This window comes from Pungitius pungitius, chromosome 18 (assembly GCF_949316345.1).
Source record: "Pungitius pungitius chromosome 18, fPunPun2.1, whole genome shotgun sequence".
Classification (NCBI taxonomy): Eukaryota; Metazoa; Chordata; class Actinopteri; order Perciformes; family Gasterosteidae; genus Pungitius; species Pungitius pungitius.
In genome coordinates this window covers 11,631,603-11,654,182 of record NC_084917.1, presented here as the reverse complement: position 1 = coordinate 11,654,182, position 22,580 = coordinate 11,631,603, and the positions used below count along the sequence as shown (strand labels likewise).

At 42.2% G+C, this 22,580-nt stretch overlaps 1 protein-coding gene across 1 annotated transcript in view; it reads left to right on the top strand.

Annotated features, from left to right (window-relative positions):
- npr2 (natriuretic peptide receptor 2) overlaps window positions 1-20,794 on the top strand; it is a 41,576-nt gene extending 20,782 nt beyond the window's left edge. The window contains exons 8-22 of the mRNA XM_037485316.2: window positions 702-822; window positions 1,931-2,005; window positions 2,907-2,984; window positions 4,637-4,741; window positions 5,529-5,600; window positions 6,397-6,556; window positions 6,671-6,826; window positions 9,453-9,621; window positions 15,110-15,256; window positions 15,749-15,872; window positions 16,939-17,007; window positions 17,093-17,267; window positions 18,400-18,498; window positions 19,438-19,529; window positions 20,211-20,794. Coding sequence (XP_037341213.2) covers window positions 702-822; window positions 1,931-2,005; window positions 2,907-2,984; window positions 4,637-4,741; window positions 5,529-5,600; window positions 6,397-6,556; window positions 6,671-6,826; window positions 9,453-9,621; window positions 15,110-15,256; window positions 15,749-15,872; window positions 16,939-17,007; window positions 17,093-17,267; window positions 18,400-18,498; window positions 19,438-19,529; window positions 20,211-20,273 — 1,705 coding nt within the window. The 3' untranslated portion in view covers window positions 20,274-20,794. The remainder of the gene's footprint in view (window positions 1-701; window positions 823-1,930; window positions 2,006-2,906; window positions 2,985-4,636; window positions 4,742-5,528; window positions 5,601-6,396; window positions 6,557-6,670; window positions 6,827-9,452; window positions 9,622-15,109; window positions 15,257-15,748; window positions 15,873-16,938; window positions 17,008-17,092; window positions 17,268-18,399; window positions 18,499-19,437; window positions 19,530-20,210) is intronic.
- Window positions 20,795-22,580: the final 1,786 nt, after the last annotated feature.

The following is a 22,580-nucleotide window of genomic DNA, read 5'->3' as shown; positions in this document are numbered from 1 at the left end:
AGCTAAAAGAAATCTGTAGATTACAATTTCAGAGTGGTCTTCTTAGTTTCATTGGTCTTGTGACTTTGAATCTTTCATTTTTAAGGTTGCATTATTTTTACAGTTTTTGAGTTGTTTTTTACAGTAAAACATTGTTGTGTATTTCAGCATTTGTTTGAAAGAAAGAGCCCATTGTCAAGGACAAAAAAAAATCACCTAAAACTGAGTTTCCATTCCATTCCAGTTGAATAAGTAGAGCATATGGCCCAATGAAGTTAAGATCTAATAGAATCCAAACACACACATACAGACGTGTACTGTCCCTGCAGATATGAGGCTGCTATGTCAGGAAGTACCACCAGAAAGATGTAAATACTGCACAAAAACAGCATATATTTTAAATTCCATGTACTTTATCCTGAAAAAAGTGTATATATATATATATGTATGTATTCTACTAGCTTGAGCTTTCTTGATACTTCCAGCAGGTTATTCATGAGGAAGCAAAGTGAAGAGTTGGTTATTCTGCTTTTGTTTCAAACATGCAATTAGAAAGACATCTCTGCAGGGTTAGGGAGATTCAAACCTGTAATAAAAACATCAGCAAATGTCATCCTTCCCAGAAGAATCATGAACCCAGTACGCTGTAAGTGAGATCGTCCCCTCGTTCGTTGTGCTGCTGTCCTTCTTGACATCGCCACCTGGTTTTTCCCTTTTCCCAGGAAACTGAAGCTGGAGAGAGAGCTGGCTGGAATGCTGTGGAGGATTCGTTGGGAGGACCTTCAGTTTGAGAGCCCCAGTAAATACCACAAACGGGCAGGCAGTCGGCTCACCCTGTCGCAGGTACAACATCTTCTCCTTGTCGTGGTACATTCACAATACAGTAAAAGTGGGCTGGCGAGGAGCACCAAAGTGGTTAACTTTCAAATGTATTTTTAAAGCAGGAAGCCCTGAACATCTCATCTACATAATTCTTCCATGGTCTTACGTTCCATCAGGTGTGTGATTAGCAGTGTGTTCTTCTGGAAGGTTACGTTGCCATGTCTGCCAGCGGGAGAGACTCAACACCGGGTCTCCAGCTTTCATCACACGAGACTTTATCAGTATGGAGACGCCACTGCTTTAAAATGCGACCCGCCGAATATGAGAAGATGCCATTGCCGACGCGTTAGAAGTTTCCCAAGTTGGGACCGTTTGCGGGCTGCGCATTGAGAAGCAGTTTGAGGCTCTCCGTAGAAAAGGCCAAGCCGCGGCCCCGAGAGGGTCCAAATCCTTTGTTGGTTCACACATTCCTCACAGCTTTCCCGGCTGGGTTTTGCGGTGGCAGGCGCATATTAAATGATGTTAAAACGAGCCTCCCGTCTGGCCCCGGCCCGCACGTATACCATTCCTCATCATGGTCCTCAAGTATCGGGTTGTGTTGTCTAAGCTGGCTAATGCGTGTCCTTTGGGTTGTGTTTTTTCGAACCCACACGTGCGAGCGTTCATGAAAAGCACATGCGCGCACCTTTTTCATTACTGGTTTTCCGTCCAATTCCGGGATAATGTGCGTTTGGAAAACGCAGTCTTTTTCCAGACCGATGTATTTTCCAGCGCGCCGTGTTGTGCCAACATTTGCATTCTATGCAAAGTTAACTGTGCTGGCTGTCTGTATGCAGTGCGCCCACTTGATTTTTATTCACTCCGGGTTGCACTGCAGACATTTGCCTAAGGACTCCAGTTGGTGGTATAAAAAAAAAGAGTAGAAATCAGCTGTATTTCCATTTCTCATTTCACATCTAGGCGAAAGAGAATTTCACGCTTCACTGGGGAAAGTACTTTGGGTGAGAGAGTCGGTGGATGAACCCTTTTTAGGGAGCTATCTCGCAGTGAAGGGAAGGTCTTAAATGACCGACGTTTAATCCTTGACTTTTTTTTCTCCTCTTCTGTATTCTTCTCACCACCGTCTCAGAGAGGCTCCAGCTACGGCTCCTTGATAACTGCCCATGGAAAATATCAGCTATTTGCAAAAACGGGCTATTTTAAGGTAAGGCTTAGTGAGTTCTGACATTTTCAACTCCTGCGCACTCCTTTCCCACCCACATACGTGCACACTCTCAGAGAAAAGCCAGAGAGACGGAGAGAGGAGAGAGGAGAGAGACAGGGAGCGTGTGGGCGAATTTAGGTAGTTGGGTTAATGTGAGCTATAGAATGTGGGAATCTTCTTCTTCTTCGTTCCATTTCTTTCTTTCTTTGTTCCCACACTCCCCCCTCGCAGTCTGGTCATGGCCATCAACTTGTTGCAGTTAATTCATCCTTTTAAGGTGGTGGAGGTGTGAGGAAATGTGACAAAAAAGAATGCTAAAAAATGATAATGTCTTTCAGCTGTGTGATGCAGGTTTTATATAAATGCTGATGTCACAGTACAGCTGGAACGGATCCTGATACATTTCTTAAATTCGATACAGGCCTGAGGTGATTACATCTGACACCAAACAGAGAGAGAGCTTCTACACACAAATACTACAGAAAATCTCAGGTGTTTCTTTTTTTTAGAAGAAGCCAATGCATTGACTCCCTGACACATGGCACCAATCATCAGCTCCTAACTGTATATTTCCTTTCGAATAAAAGTCTCAGCTCCTGTGTGGACGCACACAGTTGTTTTGAGGGATATTCACATAGCTGCCTTTGGTTACTGATATTCACATATCAAAAGCAACAGATACCGTTGTTCTGCAGCAGCGGACTAAAATAGACCCTGAAAGTACCTGCAGCTCACTGTTCTCTCCTCTGAATGCTGCCTATATTCCTCTTTCCATTCTAATCATACTTGTGTGCGCTTTTTATATTACTTGCTTTATCTACTTCTACGCCAAGTTCCATTTTTGCACGCCATGTAAAATAGACATCCTCAGATTGCATCCATTGCTCTGTTTCTTACACAGGGGAACCTGGTGGCCATCAAGCATGTCAACAAGAAGAGGATTGAGCTGACAAGACAAGTTTTGCTTGAACTCAAACATGTAAGTTTTCAATTATGTCCTATAGTAGATGTTTTTGTCCTATAGGGTTCAGAGAATTATTTTGTAACAGTTATGTCAGCTGAATTTAACAAACAAAAACCAGGTATGTGTCAAAGAACATTACAGTCTGAACGACATGCTGTCTAATTACATTTCAACTTCCTCATGAAGAATCAAATGAATGGCTCTGGATTTGTTTTTACGGATGTCTTTGGTTTTTGACGTGTATTTGATAACTGACTTTGATTGGCAAAAACTGACATTTTATTGCAAAAAGTTACAACGTACAACGTTCAATCTCTCCATCTGTTACAAGCTCACGAAAAGAATGTTTTTTTACTCAGTAAAAGCTTTTTTTAAACTGATGAAAGGAAGCGGGAGCCAGCTCCTCATTAGTACGTTCAGCCAGCACCACAGCAGGATGTTGATCATTAAAGACTAAACATCCCTAAACTGTCTCCTCAACTTTGACGGCCTGTGATGCAGAAAAAGTTCCTTTGTCCGGGAAATAGTTACGAGATAGTGAGCAATAAGGAAGCTGAAGAGGAAAAATGTATGTGGTTTGGTGATGGAAAAACAGCCCATTGAAACCCATAAGTAAGAAGCTCATGAACAAGATTGAAGCTTGTCGGAAAGATTTTTAGCCATTTTTTCCACTTCAATCATCTCTGACCCAGCTGAGTTGTATTTTATTTTGTTCCTGTGAGCTGCAGTGCGCTGAAAGAGATCAGCTGGGGCTCCTTGGATGCCTCTGTGGTCCCTCGGTCAGTCAGCAGGCAGCCTCTCGTTGCCCGGGGGGCTGATTGACTGTCAAACCTCAGCTCCAGAAAAAGCCCCCCCCCTCTCCCCCCCCCAGATGGGGTAAGAGACGGGCCTGTCAGTGGAAACTTAACCACTCATCTTCCAGCACTCTCTCAACCCCCCCCCCCCCTCACACCTCTCTCCATCAGGAGAAAATATGTAGGCCAAAGGGTAGGCTAACATCTCCGAGCTCTAACTGCCTGCCCCTGTCCTTCTGTGGGCTCAAAGGACAAAAGGACACTGAGGACATTGGTGACACAGTTTTTAGAAGTTTCACTTTGGCTGCATATAGATATTTGACATAGATATAGATTTGTGATGTGTCTGACAGCACAAGGAGGATGTGCACTCTATGACCCACCATTGATCCCTCTTGATCCCTGAACCCCAAACATCTCTCGTTCGCTATACTTTTCCTATTCAAAGTAACTATTGTGTTGTAAAACCAGTGGGATCAGCGGTTATTTTCCACGCAGAGAAGTTTTTACACGCCGTGCCTGCTTCCCTCTGATATTCCTGCTACGAACATCCTCACTGTATTATTTTTTTCATCATCCTTAGCACACAGGCTCATTCATAACCACCAAGGGCAATTTATGCACATGCACATGGTTCAACGGGGTACCCTGAGCAGGAATGCGTCTCAACATGTTGAAAAAGACACCGTGCCAGCTAGCTGAACTGCAAATAGACTATTTTGATGAACTGCTGGCAGCGTTATTCTCCAAACTTTGTACATAAATGAACCATCAGTCCTCTCCCCCCGTCCTCTGTTTCCATGGGGTTTTGGAATGTGATGTTTGGAAAGAGTTACACTCACAGTTGCAGTGTATATGTGTGGTTATTTTCAGATGAGAGACGTTCAGTTCAACCATCTAACCAGGTTCATTGGAGCCTGCATTGACCCCCCGAACATCTGCATCGTAACAGAGTACTGTCCCAGAGGCAGCCTGCAGGTAATGTCTTTGTAAACAACAACAACAACAGTATTTTTTTTAAATATTCTCTCAGGAAATATGTGAATATTAAATAATGATTTCTTTAATATAAATAAAATAAAGATTTATGATTCAAACTAACAGCCTCCCGATACTAATGTCTTGAAGTTTAAATTATTTTAATTTAATTTCTTATTCTGATTCTCACATGTGTGAGCAATTTCTGTTACTTCATTTTGATGAATGAGAAAACCTCCCTGTACTTTTGACCTATTGATTTTACGTTGAAGCAAATATCTTATTTCTTGGCTCATGGCCAAACTTCCCACCAAATTTTATTATTCAGCGGTAATGTACGGTTGCTGTTCACATTGACCCGAGCGTCCATATCACTGCGCACTCAAAGTAACACGTTAGATTTTACGGGACCGTGAGCTGACATTTGAGCTTTTAGCTCGGTGGCGATCGACGGAAACCCCTGTAAATCCCCCTAAATCCCACAAATGATCGTTTTGAGGCAATGCGAGCTTTTACAACCGGACAATACAGGTGGACGTCACGAGCGATGTGAATGAATGAGATGGTGCGGGACCCAATGCTGTTTACATGCACGTACGGGGACTATTTTTCCTTTAGACTGATGAAATGTGATAACATTTGGTGGCTACAACTATTTTGTGCTGAAAGGCAGCTATTTACTTACTATTTATAATTTCACTGGTAACCGTATTATAAAATCACTAAGGTACTTCAGGCTGTAAAAATGTCCTGACTCTTTTTTTTTTAATCTGTTTCTGTTTTCCAGGACATTTTGGAGAATGAGAGCATCAACCTGGACTGGATGTTCCGCTACTCACTGATCAATGACATAGTGAAGGTACAAAACAGAAAGCTCTGCAAACAAAAAGCAGGAATCAAAGGCAGACTCCTCCATTTATATAATTGTTGTGAATAGATGTTGGCAAAGTGGTCCCGTTACAATTAGATGCTTTGTGTGTTTAACGATTGGCAAAGAACAATGTCTCAGTTGCCATGGTTTCACCTGGACAGTTTGTGAAAGAGGGAGAGGCAGAAAACCCAGTGAACGTGTCATTAAAGCCCAATACAGAGTCTGAAACTAGAGTAAATAGTGCTGTTATACAGTGTAAAGTCGCACAGAAGTACAATTATAAACTTTGCAAAAACTTTCCTTCAAGCCAATCAAAACTAATCATAGACTTATTAAGAAGATTATCTTCAATCTGTCCTCACAAAGAGGCTTTTTGTCTCTTGGATGGACCCGATATTGCCCTGCGTGCATGGCAAAGCCCTTTGGCTTGATTTCTCCACACAGATAACAGCGCTCTGCAGAGAAGAGGCACTATAGTGAAGCTTTGAGGGACTTTTGACTCACCGTTTCCACAAAATATTGAACGCGAGTACATTCAGTACCCACAGTCCCTTTCCCAAAGGAATTAACAGTAATTTCACAGAAATTCTCCCATGACTTTTCCATCCTTGAATCAGGGCCTCTTTTCAAAACCTACCGCATACATCCACTTCACGTCAAAGCCTATTGCTTCCATATGTCTGGATTGGTGTGTTCTCATATATGATTTGCTGTGAAGAAGGAAAAAATAAACCAGGAGAGAGAACCCCCCTTAATGCTCGACTTCACACTCCTCTCCCACCAGGGAATGAACTATCTCCACAACAGCTACATGGGCTGCCATGGAAATCTGAAGTCATCTAATTGCGTGGTGGACAGCCGATTTGTTTTGAAAATCACGGATTATGGCTTGGCCAGCTTCCGCTCGTCCTGCGAAAACGACGACACACACGCACTCTATGCCAGTAAGTGGAGCTTGTGTATTCTGTCACAGCATCTTATCACTCACTAAGTCCAAGAAATGGCCTTCTGTTATGCTGCAGACATGCTGTAAGTGCATCCGTTTCTTTGTTTCTCAGAGAAGCTTTGGACGGCCCCTGAGCTGCTCATATACGACCGCCATCCTCCTCAAGGAACGCCAAAGGGTGATGTGTACAGTTTTGGCATCATACTGCAGGAAATAGCCCTGCGGAATGGGCCTTTCTATGTGGAGGGCATGGACCTCAGCCCCAAAGGTAAACACCAGTTTCTTTCAGAGGCTTCCTAGAGGTCAGCTGACCACCGGGATCCTTTCAATCACAAGTGTGCAGCAAACCAACCTGTACGGCATGAGCACATACTAAAAGTAGATCCAACGGATCTGCAGTAATTTAAAAAAAAAAGCATATCTTAGTGACGTAATGAAACTTCTTCATAAGAAGCTGGCATAGAAATGTTTCTGAAGACAAGAGGAATGAACAGACGGAAGTTAACGTAATAGTAACTTCATTCATTGGCTTCTCATTGTTATTTCAAACCTTATCCTGTAAAAGGTCAGACAACTGGACGCAGCCATTTACGCAAACAAAGAACAGGTGTTGGCCAGATGTCAAAGGCAGGTGGAGTGTGGGACAAGAACATATGAGAACAAACCCAGACAAAGCACAAAAAAGGCAATTGATTCACAACATTTTAAACGTAAGCAGTGTTTCCCCCAGGTTAACACCTTCAGGGGGGAGGAGTAGTGAGGCAGATGGTTCGGCTGACCGGGGGGTGGGGTGCAGTGATGTGTTGGTCGGGTTCTGTGTTTATTTATTTATTTTATCATTAGTATGTCTGTGTACGTGCCTGTTATTATCAAATCATGATAGAACCACCTGCTGGTATCGACAGGCCAGTCTGTGATGCTAAGACACAATGTGTCCCTCAAGTGTGTCCTTTCTGTAGGACTGGCAGGGATTCCGGTTTCCTCTCACGTCTACATATCCGACAGAACATTCCGCAAACCAAATAGAAAACTGAAATAATCCCTTTTTCATTCTCTATGTATCTATTCATTTTTGGAATATACGTACTGTATTTACTTACTTACCCAGATCAGTCTTGTTCAGCCAGGGCGAGTACTTCCCATCTGACAGCCAAGCTCGGTCCAATCGGTCTGTGGTGACAGAAATGTGTGTCTCTCCGCTGCTACGTATGTGCGCACATAAGGACACGTGTGGAAAAAATATATTAAAACTTTTTATTCCACACTTTTCCAGGGGGGCGGGGTATAATTCCAGCGGGGAGGGGGGTACGTTTTAATGGTTGAGGAAACACAAAAGAGCCAGCTTAAAGGGTGGATCCATTCATTTTTATATTATGATGTAGCTTCTCAGTAGTAGTAGTAGTCAATGACGTCTGTTGGTTTTTAACAGATTTTAGTGTAAATATTCTAGTTTTATTGTACACGTAAACTGTTGGATATGTTCAGGTGGTTAAGATATATTTTGCTGCTGCTCCCATCCACATCTGCTTTACCTTGTTGTCATAGAGACCCTTCCAGCCGGTACTACAGAACGAGCATTCAGCTAGTGCTAGAGCTCACATTAATAATTGACTTATTGATTGGGTTACCATGGTTGGTTTCTGTTTTTTAAATCCTGGAAAAGAACGCAGACTAAGTCGACCCTTAAGCAATGAGCAATGGTTTAGGATGCTATTCATGTAATTTGCCAGCAAAATAATGTATTCATGTGTACTGTATATAGCTAGGAACAGCCAATGATGAACATAAAATAAACATTTCAATATACATATGACCCCACAGAATCAACATGCGGAGATACACAAATATAATGTAAGTTAAATCCTTAGGGCCGATTTGACAAATTATATTTCTAAACAACAACTTTATCACTGAGGTCTTCTTTTTTGTACTTGCTAAACAACAAACTCTTATCTTCTTATTTTAGCCAAGGCTAAAAAATCCTCAAGCTTTACCACTGATGACATTTGGGCTCTTTAGCTTCTTGCACACATGTTTTTTACCTAATCTGCTGTTTCCTCCTTAGTGATAGTGGGGAAGGTTATAAAAAACCTTTCAGGGCGCATCCACTCTTTGATGACTTTAATTGGCCTTTTATTCAAAGTTGCGGTCGCTGCAAGTGCATGATAATTTTCCCTTAACAGCACCTGGAAAATGGCACTTGTTCTCCAGTGTCTGAATGTGACTTTCATGATGACACTAATAACCGAGACAAGAGTATATGGAGGAATTAGTATGCGAAAGATGTCTCGTTCAAACGTTTTAAATTACAGTACAATGCATCAACCAAAGAAGTACGGTGCAATGCTGAATATATTAAGGGCCATTCAGCAGTAACACGGAAATATAAATACTGAACTCTCATAAGGATCTTAATATTCATAAGGCAGTGTCCTGAGAACAGCATATTCTGGCTTAAAACATGTTTATTAGCAGCCCTGTAACTTGCATTAGTAAGAAGTCAGATGAATACTAAATGTTTTCAGTTGCTGAAGTTGTCTAAATGTGTAAATTTAAGCTTGAGTTTACATTCACATGAGAGAAAAGACCACAGAATACAAAAGAACACTTGCTTCCTGGAGTCATAACTTCGCATTGAGGTGTCCAGGGCAACCAGCAGTAGCTGTATTTCCCATGAACAGAGAGGAGAGTGTTATCAATGTTCTTGATAAATTTCACTCTGAGCAATAAAATATGAAGGCATCTTCTGGACAGAGATGCCCGAGGAAAGTGTAGCATCACAAATTAGCACCGAGGGCTGTTGAATTGTACGTACACACATTTTACACACCATGAAGAAAATGTGAAATGCAAAGTAAGTGGTCCCAACACCCAAAACCTTCTGTCCTCAACAGAGATCGTACAGAAGGTGAGGAACGGTCAGAAGCCGTACTTTCGGCCAACAACGGACAGCAAATGCCACTCGGAGGAGCTGACCATCCTGATGGACGGCTGCTGGGCCGAGGACCCAGCGGAGAGGCCCGACTTCGGCCACATCAAGATCTACATGGCCAAACTCAACAAGTGAGATGCACAGCTTACTTTAAAAAGTCCTCGAAAAGTCCCCAAAGTCCAAGAAATCACGTCAACTCTAGATTTGGCAAACAGGCCGTTTATGTGAAAGCATTAAATAATTCCAATACGCTGGGAGCAACAAGCACTACTGTTTTTTCAAAGTGGAGGCAATTTGACGGATTGAATTTGACGGGGTCTGTTCTTTCTCAGACTATCAGTGTCACACGTGAACGCTGTGTTGAGAACCTCATGTCCCTCTGAATCACACGCAATCGATACATCAAAGAGATTCAAAAAGACAAGCGGGGAAAAGAATCATGTTCTCGAAAATCGCTGCGGCCATTTGAGATGAAAGGCCGCATGTAATTCCTGACAGGCCGCTCCGTTCAGGAGGTTTTTCCACCTCTGCGTGTATGTTTGTGTAAGAGAGGGCAGTGGGTGAGTCCTATTGTTTTCAACGATCCTATGAATCATTCATATGCACATTTAGGTTCTGAGTTCAATGTCGACCGACGCAGGGAGGGAAGCTCGTATGTTTTCCCTCATGCAGAGCAGCTCTGTGAGGAACAGTTATCGTGTGAAGGGTGATGCAAAGTGACACTAGGGCGCGCACACACACACACACACACACACACACGAACATACACAAAGTATAACACATTTTTTAATGTAAACTAGATACTGATGGGAGCTGTTTGGGAAAGAAGGAAATAATTGTATATGTGTACAGATATAATGCTCGACAAGTGTTTTGATATTTTTTCTATAAAATCTTTGTAGAATTTAGTCAACAACTCACATCAATGGGCTTCATCAGGACTCTGGCTGTGTGGCAATGAACAAACGACCCATTCAGTGTTTTTTGGAATTGTTTTCTGGACTGAAGCCAATCAAAACGAGTGAGACAAGCACGAAAAAAATATATCTCATCCTGTAAAATAACCAAAATGTTTATGTATGACTTACATGCTTTAAGGGAAATAGGATCTCAAACAATACAGCTGTGTACAAATACAAATTTTAGTCTTGAGCTGTAAGGAAAAGCGTGTTAAATTAAATAATTGCGCAATTGTCATCTGGGATATTTCAATTTCATTCAATAATGTAACGATTAGATTGAAAAAGTAGAATATATATTATTCCACATACAATGTGGGAAAATATTGGTTGGACAGGCTGTGTTCTGCTTTCATTGTATAGAGTTATCGGTTTCCATTGAAGGTCACTCACACAGTGCAAATGCCACCGGCGCTGGAAACTGAAGGTGAAAACGCATGATGAGTATAGTCATTCTGTTTTGATGAAAGGGCCTTTGCAATCAGCGCCAAAAACAAAGGAGCTCGAACTGGTCGAAGACAGACCAGTTCCATTTTTGTGAGATCAAGTCTACAGGCTGCATTTATTTGTTCAATACCTTCATGCATAATAGTGTAACGCATTAACATTCACCAGAAACAAGTTACGAGAGGTCAACTGTTATTCCTTGCATTAATAGATTGCTGAATTTTAATTTATTCACATGTGTGAGTCAATCCTCTACCTCGTAACCTCGTAACCTAATCAAGAATGCTTTGAAAAGCAAGCATCCAAAATGTACGATCATTAAAGCGTTCATACAGAGATGTGAAGGTGTGCGTGTGGATTTAGTGGAGCGGCGACCTAAAAACAGGTGCTTTGGAAGGAACTCCATAAACAGATCTGCTGGGCCGATGTGTTTTTCCCTCTCGGTGCGGCCTCTCCTCCGTCAGTGTAGTGCAGGGTGAGCTCAGTGATAAACAGCTCTCCATTTGCAGCCGGCTCGGGGCAGAGAGCTGCTGTATGATTGTCATCCTCAGAAGCACTCACGGATGCTCCTGACGGATGCGTGCATAGCACCTCCTCGTGTGCATGATGCCCGGCACCGCGTTAATGCTCTGTCTGACGCTTATTTTCATTAGGTAAATGTATGTTGTTGACATGACGTGATGGATGGGCTGTTATTTTTGGTGTGTGTGTGTGTGAGGCTGGGTTTGAAGGGCGCGGCAACAAGAGGGGTGTTCAGCAGTAAACGGTTTGGTTCAACCCGCATGGGGAGCTGACACTGACTCTGTGTTCAGCATTCAAATGTTCCCTTATTTTTTTGTTTTATAACGGTGTTTTTCTGAGAAAACTGGCAAATGAGCTCACAGATTTGAGGCAAAGGGAACTGAATGTTTGGCTGCTTTGTAAACAAGAAAGCACTGAGAGCACCGTCCAACTGCACAATGTGTTTAGAGACACATAACAACACAGTTTAGCTGGTTGTGTTGGGTTTACATTTCAACTTTAACATATGGTCCCATATTGCCCCATTTCTGTCTGCACCGGGCATCGGGGAACCCTCCATCCACATCCACCCAAGGTTCTCGTCTCTGCTTCTGACAACATTAAAGACAGGAACCTACAGAGACATTTCTTATTTGGCTATTTCTTCACCATCCCCTTCTTCTCTCCCTCTCTCTCCTCACCTGCTCTTCAAGCTCTTTATCCTGATTCTGACTCAAACAGAGAAATTCAAAAACATCTATATTGAGTGGTTCAGCCATGACATGACAAAATGTTTTGGATGACTCCGCAGACGTTTCAGAGCGAGTCTTCTCCTTGAAATACAGTACATTGCATTGTGTTGCTTCTCAGTTCTAACGGCAAATCAAGCCTTTTAGCGCAAAAAACACCCTTTTGATTGAAGGTGGCAGCTGACATTGAAGCATGTGAGCAGCTGCCACACCGCAATCAAAATTGTATTTGACACTTAAACAGAAAGTTTAAAGAAGCTGAAATTCAGATAATTCCTCTTTAGAATAAAAACTCTAATCCTAACCCCCTAACTAATCTTTTATATTTGATACCTTAATGAGGGATTTATGACGAGCTCAATGTTCTTTCAGACAGCTGAGCTGATGTTAGCGTTGATTCATTTGCAGCAGAGTGAAACCCGATTGTTGCTACAGCTGGAGAGAAGCTCGTAAATGTAAAATAATGTAAAAATGTAGCTCCAGCCACTTCGTGTTTAAAGGAAATTCAAATTTCAGAACTCCATATTTGAAACAGAAGTCAACAAACCAAAGGGGGTGACTCTCTGGTGACTACATCTACTTGTATACAGTCTTCAAATGCTTCAAAACAGACATCAAAACTCTAGTTTCAGTATTTAATCCGTCTCATTGATGTTTTTGAGAAGATTAACAGGATGCAGGGTTATTCCTTTGCTGAAATGACCATTCTTGGGCTTCTCACCTCTTCCGCCTCACGCTCGGCACAGATCCACCGCTCGGTTTTCACCGGGTTTTTTTCCCGTTTGGATGAATGGTGGAAAGCTTCGGGTGTCTGTGAACACGGTGCCGTGATACGCATCGCTGTCTTTCATGTCTCCCTCTGATGTTTTGTTCTTTAAACTCAAACAACACGTGGGTGTGTGTAGGATCCGTGAGCCACAGGGAATATGGCAGGAGGCCAGGCATCGATGCCCCGAGCCGTTAGCGCCGCTGTGGATGACTCACACTCACTCGCAGTCGTGGGGGAAAGCGCGGACATGTGCTTAAGCAAGTGAATTCAGAAATCACAAATGATACACTGCGTGCATTATATGGTCGCCAGTGGTCACGTGGCCACGTTGGGAGGGTGGAAGCTGCAGCACTCAGAGACTCGCCGAGACTGCCTTTTAGTCTATTGGATCCTGGAGAATATCATCCGCACAAGACTGCACTGTTCCAGTTTGCCACACTGCTTTTGGGCAATCCTCTTTTTCTGTAAAAGCCACAAATCAGAGGAACACCGGGGATAAAGTTGTAAAGAGCTATCAGCACAATTAACCACAGTTTAAAAAGTCAGTTAAAAGCTGCTCAGCACCTGGGCCTTCAGATGCAAATTAGCTAAAGCTATATTCTTTACAGTATAGCAAATGGTACGTATGGACGTATTAACGTATGTTTGAACTGTACATGGTCCCCTCAGATTAAAATGAAATGTAACCTCTGAACTCCAGCCGTCCTGCACATGAGGCTCAGTTTGTGTGTCATAGTTCGTGGTCCTCAGGCTGTGAAAACGGTTTGGATGGAGCTTTGTCAAGTCTGGGAAAATAAGCTCAGTGATGTCAGCAATGTTATCTAAGCTTGGCTTGGAAACTAAAAATGTCTCAACAGGAAGGCGGACTATGAACTGGCTGTACCAGATAGGGAAGGTCTGATGAAGATATGCTAACGGAAATGAGTTATCTATAGTTTTATGGCGTCTGGCCCGTTTTAGTGCCGGGAAGTGGAGGCCTTTCTGCTGGTTGGTTTTCAGCTTTTTGTCTCTAATGCCTCTTATTTGTGCCTTTTCCTGCAGCAATACCACATCAATGGAATAGGCATTCATTTTCCATAGATCAATATTGAATGTCAGTAACAACCGATTGGATGCCGGCTGCGACTTAAATTTGTGGCCAAGGGGACAAGGGGTTCATCGAGGGTAAATACTTGGTCTTGGCCTCCTTTGAAGTTTAGAGGGTTTAACATTTCTAACCCAAACCCATTTTTAAACTTATTGGGGAGCTAATTGACGTTTTTATTTTTCGCATGATACGTTTACATGTTTCATCCAAAGTCCACCATTGTTTTGCCCCTCACATCGATAGATGGATCAGACTTTACAGAGTACTGCTGGATATGTGAAAACGAGTTGCGTAAAGCCTTCAGGGGCTCCAGTGGGAGTACGATGTCTGATGAAGAGCTTTAAGTGATTTGCTTGAGTCAGCGTCGGTAGAGTTTGGCCCGCTCCTCGTCCCTACTGCAGGCCAGCAGCTCCGGTCTGCAGCACATTAGCTGCTTATCGCGCCAACACACCAACTGCGAGTGGTGGAGTTGCATTGTGGGTAACGTGGGAGGCAATTTTTGACACGGAAGAAGAATGTTTGGAACAAAAAAGATGGAAGGGTTAGGGTGGAGTTATCAATAAAAAGAGTGCAATTCTAAATTGATGGAGTACCTTGAGTACTACTACTTCATTCCTAACTGGATTTTTGTAGTCATACAATTTTTGTTAATCATAATATTGTGCCATCCAAAACAACAACGGAGATCTGGGAACAAAAGGTTTTCTCTTGGCCGTGTGAGATGCTTGGTTGTCAGTAGAGTGTTTTTGACTTAACTCTCTTATTTTAGTTGAAAACTGTTTCTGAAAACGTTTGACTCCAAAAATAGGCAATGCAGGAACATTGTTTTAACAGCGCGGTGTATTTTGACAGTGTGATTGGCGTTAACCAGCTTCGTGAGCGGTAATTGGTCGCCTTGTTATACGGTATATAGACTCCTCGGCTCAGGTAGGCCGGGTGGAATTTAGGAGCAGTCAAGGGAGGCAGAAGATGTTCCTGCCAGTAGGAATGAGCATGTGTGTGTATTTTTAAATGTTGTACTAGCAATTGCAGTAGGACATAGCTCTTCGCTTCCTGGGGGGTTTGTGCGAATAAAACCTAATTTGACTCTGTTTGTGTCTTCCATAGGGAGGGGAGCACCAGTATTCTTAACAACCTGCTGTCCCGGATGGAGCAGTACGCCAATAACCTGGAGAACCTGGTGGAGGAGCGAACACAAGCCTACCTGGAGGAGAAGAGAAAAGCTGAAAACCTCCTCTATCAAATTTTGCCACAGTGAGAGCAAATGACCGACGCACTTTAAATTCACATTTTTCCTTCTACCCAGAAGCTTAACATTTCCAATCAACGTTAAACTAGCAAATTGGCATAATGTTTTCAGCGGAGCTCAATATGAGTGTCAATTTCCTTAAATCCCTCTTTAATTAAAGATTCTAAATCCCTCCCAACACTACGTTTCATACACACTTCCCTGTGGTGAGAATTCACTACAAATGAAAGTCATTAAGGAGGACAAAGTTACAGACACCAAAGGGAGTTTAGAAATGTAGATAACACAACAGCAGTGAATCCCATCTTTCTCACCCATTAAGCCACTTCATTTATGCGGAAAAATCCAGATTTATACAGAAAAGAGCCTGAGAGAAAGGACAGAAATCACTTCTCACACCCTTTCAATACATCTTTAAGGAAGTGGAGTCACCTAAACAATTATTTTGTCCTCATGTCTCTCTCTCTCTCTTTCTCTCTCTCTCTCTTCACATGCAGTTCAGTAGCAGAGCAGCTAAAACGAGGCGAGACGGTTCAGGCAGAAGCTTTCGACAGCGTCACCATTTACTTCAGCGACATCGTGGGCTTCACTTCCATGTCCGCAGAGAGTACGCCGCTACAGGTACACAGCAACCGCTACCATAACGTTCCCATGCCCGCGGACTCGGTGTCCTTAACCTCCTTCCGAGCTGAACTCTGAAAGCTTCTGAAAGCTTCCACCATCTCCTGTTGCTGCAGCAGAGCAGCAGATCTGTCCATCCATGAAAGCATCGGGTCTCTACCTGTGTCTCATCGTTCCCACACATGGGCTGCTGCTCAAAATAGTACAGCTGTTGCATGGAAGAGTGTGTTGACGCAGAGTTGACTCACATTGTACCACCACATATCTCCCTCTCCGTTCAATATTGGTCGGAAAGTTGATTTGTGGAGCCAACACATGATCCACGCACAGGGTTCTACGTTTCATGGATAATTTGACTCCTTCGCCAGGAAAGGAAGCTGCCCACAAACAAACGAGGGCTCTTCTAAACCTCTAAACCTCCTTTCTCTAAAAAGAACCGATATGCTTCTTATGCAATAACAGAGTAACCCACATCCACATCTAGTACAGTAGTGGTAGTAAAACAAGTGTAAACAAGTGTAAACATGATGTAATCACAGTGGCCAGCCTGTTGCCAGCTGGTTGGCCCCCAGAAGTGTGAAAAAAGATGATTTTGGTTCTTAACCGTTGCAGCACTGACCAGCAAAAGTGAGCTTTTGAGTTTTATCCTGTGTTTGGTGCATTTTAGTTTAGTTAGATTTGGGCTTTTAAGAGTTCAGTATTCATAAAACAATCTCTGCTGATTCTTTGCAAATCACAGTTTAAGTGCTCACTCTTAAAGCACATGTCCTGACCAGCAGAAATGCAATAATAAAAAAGAGATCATCAAAGTTGAAGACTAAATTACTAAAGTGGGTCAAATTAAATGCAGATTGCATTTGTGCAATTTTTCCTCTGGGTATTTGACTGATGACCCTGTAAATGTGTGGGAGTGGGAGACTGGGAGGTTTTGCACACATGTTGGCCTCCCAATCTGTCATCCTTGTAAACAGAAAAAAACAGTGTTGTAAAATGTTGGCTTTACAGTTGTAAACATTATTGTTGCTTTATCAAGTCACATCGTTGACACTACTCCGCCTCTCTTCAGGTTGTCACATTGCTCAATGATCTCTACACCTGCTTTGATGCCATCATCGATAACTTTGATGTATACAAGGTAAGTCGGTGTGGGAATACAACAGAACAGCTGTTCATATTCCAATTCATTTTGACTGTGTCGTTCATCATGACTCATCCACCAGGTGGAGACCATCGGCGATGCCTACATGGTGGTGTCGGGCCTCCCGGTGCGGAACGGAAAACTGCACGCCAGAGAGATCGCTGGGATGTCGCTGGCTTTGTTAGAGCAGGTCAGAACGTTCAAGATCCGACACAGACCCAACGACCAGCTCAGACTCAGGATAGGAATACACACGGGTGAGTCCACACTCTCACCTGCAGCTGTGCACATCTGCATCCCATATTGGGTCTCTCAAAAAGGCTGGTTTCCATCCCAGTGAGGTGTCTTTGACTACAGCACTGTTGGCTCTACACCACCATTTGTTTTATTTGTTTATGATGGTATAGCTACTTTTCTGTGTGGCACAGGGAGGTGATTATTCCATCCTGTTTGTATCCAACGCTCAATTGGCTCCTGGTGGAAAACAGCCGGTAATGAGCACAAAACCAGAACTTTGTGAATTATTGAATAAATAGTGATATTGTTTGAACTCTGAAGCTCTGAGCTACTTGAATATCGGCTTTATCAAACGTTATTCGGTTGTAGCATTATCAGAATATCCAGATATTCCAAGTCTGTATCTTGTTACAAATTGCCCTCTTTCCCTTCTAAAAGCGTTGTGGGCTGATCTAGAATTGGTTGCAATAGATCTTTCCGAATAAAGAAATTGAGCTGTTAGCAAATTCTCACAAACTTGGAATATAGATTTGCTAAGACATGAAACCTTCTGTGCTATTGTTAGTCCAAGAAGATGTAAAAGAAATATGTAATGTGACACCTAACGTGCTGTGCAGCCGGATGAATTGATTACTTGGAAATGATATTATTAAATTCAATTGAAATTTTTCACTCTACTCGAAAGCTGAAACTGAATAAAAAGAAGGATTTATTCACCACGGGTCTGTTCTATTAGCCTGCGTTAGTGTAACTCGTAAACCTGCAACTGATGTAAATCAAGTTGAGATATGTAACTTCCCACCGCCAGGTGCCAACGTGCTGACTGGACACAAACACTCCGGATGTTTTAACTCGACCTGTCTGCAGCCTTTAATCGGATGTCATTTACAAGAGGCTGCTGTCAGAGTATTTAGACTGGATCGGCTCACGGCTCATATTCTTAATCAGGCACTTGACATGCAACAGAAGAGGACTAGTGTGGGAAGGCTAGTACTTAGCGAGTCATTGGAAGCAATCTGAGCATAATTTTAATCAAATTATATCATTTCATTTACACTGCCAAGCTGGTTGTGTGATAATGACAGAAGTTCCCAGTGTTTGTTCCCCGCTGTCAGATGTGACAACACAGTATTCTGCTGTTTTTTTTTCCAGGTCCGGTCTGTGCCGGCGTGGTCGGTTTGAAGATGCCCAGATACTGTTTGTTTGGAGACACTGTCAACACAGCATCTCGAATGGAGTCCAACGGAGAAGGTAAGGCTCACTGTCGCTTCTTTTTGTTCTATTTTGCCATATCTCGACTTGACTTATTGACTCACTAAACCTCTGACCTTCTTTGGCCAGTGTAATGGAAATATGATTTCCCTCAAAATGAGAGAACATCCTGTATATGTATGATAAACTGGATTCATTTTTGTGTGATGTTTAGTATTCCTTGATTGTTGGGTATTTCTTTAATATACTTTGAGTTTAAGCCATTTGGAATCAGTTTTACTGTCAAGTATGAAACAATACTGTGTAGTAAAAGATGCACATCTTGTCTATGACAAGCACATGTACATTTTATAAAGCTAACAGTGAGAAGAAAATAAAAGAATTTGGAACCATAGTAGGACCTTTATGGTTCAGGAGGTGGTTGTTGGTAGGTAAGGTAATAGCTGATGGTGTTGGATGGAAACGTTATCCAGTCAGAACGGGATTTCAAAGCTGAATATGAGAGGTATTGATAGACCTGCAGAGTCATATGAGTCCCTCCCTTTCTACGCTGACGTTTCCTTTCTTAACTGGCAGTGACAGGAAGTAGTGTCATAAAACCCTGGTTGGATAGTTTGCCAGCCAATCATCAGAAGTATTGATTAGCTACTGAATCGCTTCCTGTGCCTCCACTGGTAAATAATTTATTGCACTTACGGCCCTTAGCCAGCGATAAACTGTGCAGTCTGATGCTTCACTGGCAGGAATCTCATCTCAGCATTGTGTGCATTGACTGGACAAAACAAAACAGATGTTCCTTCCTGTTAGCTTCTCAGTCGCTGAGGTCGGAATGCCTCGGCTCGTCTCACTCCTCACTTTCCTCCTCTGTGCGGCTCGAGGCCGGAGATGAAAGCAGTGTGGTGGCGATGTGGATATTATTAAAGTTATCATTTGTCATTCACAGTGCGGGAATGCTCAGTCTTTGTTGTGTTTCTGCAGCCTTAAAGATCCACTTATCCTCTGCAACCAAAGAAGTGCTGGACGAGTTTGGCTACTTTGAGCTTCAGTTGCGAGGAGACGTAGAAATGAAGGTAAGAAGCCAAATTTAACTTCAAGAAAATGAGCACTCAGACCACTAAAAACACTCATGTGGCCTCAAATTCGGACTTATGGGTTAAATTTTGACTTGTTGATTGTCCCTTTGATCTTAAATACGCCCCCCCCCCCCTGTATACATAAATTAATTGCTTTTTGCACAGTGATGCCAGCCTACTGTGTTGAGAAAATCAGCCGACCCGTCTGGTATAAACAGCTGTTAAAGTCTTCAAACTTACCTTAGTTCGTGCTAGGTGTCTAGAGTAGTACATGTTGCCATGGTGACCTCTACACACACACAAACACACTGACTGAAGTGAGTGTAAAGTGTAAACGAGCCTCGGTTGCAAATGGCGACAAGATATCATACTTGAAGGAGGACATTTGTAAGTGAGATATAACAAATGCTCAACGCAAATACTCTTGAAAAAGAAGACTTGTAATTTTAAGTTAGAAACACCCCACTTTATACTACAAAGAGAGATACGGTTCTGCTTTAATGCAGCTTCTGAAAAACTGTCAATGTATTAAACGTTTAGAGGAGCCAGTACGTTTAGGTTCGAAAGTCTTGCAAACTGTTGAAACATAAGTAACAAAAACTGTATATAGCGCCAACACCCCACCCCCCCAACTTCATCCCCATTGATGAACATATTGATTCCTGCATTTTTTTTCAGGGCAAAGGCAAAATGAGAACGTATTGGCTTCTTGGGGAGAAGACTGATGTGTATGTTATCTGAGAGGCCTGCTGATGATGTGGGATCAGCAGTGGAGATGATATGCAGACGCTCCGGTGGCCGAGCCACTTCTTTATTTGTTCTAGAATAAGTCCTTACTGGTGATTTCTGCACAGAGGAAAATAGGACACCATATAACCCAACAGAGGGAATTCCAGGTATATTTATTACCTGCATACTGTAACTGCAAAAAAAAGAAGAAGAAAACAAACACGACAAAATATTGTAAAAGCTGTTTTTTCCTTTTTGTCCTGAGTAATTTTCACTGATAAATTCTTATTTTTTGTGCTTTCTATATTAAGATTTGTATAATGTGTTCGGGAGTCTATGATGTATTAAGTATTTGTTTGAAACATCCAATGAGATTTTGAGGTACAGTGCTACGATTGATGTCATTGCAGGGGTTCATAAACCGTGCTACACAGTACAAGATTATATGTATATATGTATATCCAAGATACTGTAAGATATTTTGTTGAATAAACTGAGTGAAACACTCGTGGGAGGTAATTTGATGCTCCTGATATGAGGTGTCTGGTTGTTTTTTGATATTTGCATCCACAAAGGCTGTAACATGAGAAAAGAGCCATAATCAGTCAGTTCTTTTTATACATCAACGTTGAGTCGGTTCATGTGAGCTCTTCTCAGGGCCATATCCTCCTGAAAAAATTCACCAAAACTTTTTACCTTACTTCAACCCCAAAATAATGAATGAGAGCTCACGGTGCTAATGCAGAAGTACAGAAGCACGTTCAGCAGTCTACCCGGTGTAACCTTTTCACAAAGGTCTGTTTAAATAAAACCGCACCTTGAAGATTTTCTTTTCCAAATTTATCTGCCCATTTAACATCAACTGCGCTTTTTCCCTCAACTCTCCTAGCAATTAGTTCAGGTTTATCTGATCCGGCCATTATTTTCCCTCCGACTTAACACCTCCCAATACTGCTCGTACTATTCCATTGTCATTATCTAAAACACAACAAGTGTGCAGCGGAGAAACTGAGCATTAAGTGTGTGTCGCCTAATTGAGTGCAAGCTGCTGTGGACAGATAAGAGAAGAGAAAAGCGTGTTTGGTAGCAGGCAGTTGTGCGCTTGTTGTAATGACATCACCGATCATTACAGGCTCATTATCAGTTGCGGAGGCAGAGGCGCTGTGTTGGTGGCTGCGTGTGCTTTCTTCTCTGCAGGGGGACATCTTCCCGCTCCTGGATGGCTGTAATTACCACCCACTTCCCACAGCGATGCTTCGCCAGAGCCTATTAGAGCCCCAGCAATCCGAGGGAAGGTCTCTGCTGAAATGGGCTGTGACCTTCTGACCCCACACAACTGACCGGGCTGTCTGTCGTCTTATTATTTTCTGGCTTTCCATCCAGCCGAGGAACCAAAGCATACTGCAAAATAAAAAAGTGCATTAGCCATATCATTTTCAAAATCATTAAAAAATATAGGACATAATATAAATAAAAATATAATTTATTTAATTTAAGTCTCAAATCAGTGATGGAGTTTGTGGATCATCAACTCAGAGCATGTTATCTGGTTATCTATGCAGAATAAAAACTGGAAGGTTTGTTCTAAGATGTCTGACACTGGCCTTCAATTACCTTAAATGTAAAATATATACATATAATATTTATATATATATATATATATATATATATATATAGTAACTATTAATTAAATGTGTGTATATATATATAAAGAATAATAATAATATTAAATAATTTAATTTATAAATAACATGTTAAAAAGCCATTCAATCTTTTGCTACAGGAAAAAACAGCTCGTGTACTTCTGATGCCTGTCCGGGTATATGAGAATATGTCAAGTTTCAAGATGAGAATAAATTCAAAGTAATCTACCAGGTCATTTCAGTGCTTTTTGGCAATGCCAGAAGTGTGCTGGCCATGACATGTGGCACACACAAAGGTCACACACATTGCTAGCTTTGCTTTTCAGGTGTCATGTGATCAAGTAAGTCATGTGTTTCCTGCCGGCCAATCGGTGTCCTGTGAGCACCCCCGAATAGACAAAAGCGTAGGCCCCTGTTCGTTCTAAACAACCAGCTTAGAAAGCTGCAACGGCACCAGTTTGATTGACAGATGGTTCCATCCGATCACCTGTCTAGTATTTTATGGAAGTGCCTGCTCAAAAAACATTACTGTTTGTAATATCAGTGAATTCTCAACCATCAACATCCCTGACCCGGGATATCCGTTCTTAAATGTTCAAACCATTTCTGACGGCTGTTTGTTGTCAGTACCAGACGTACAGATTTACTTGGATTGTTTAAGTAGGAGCGTCAATGG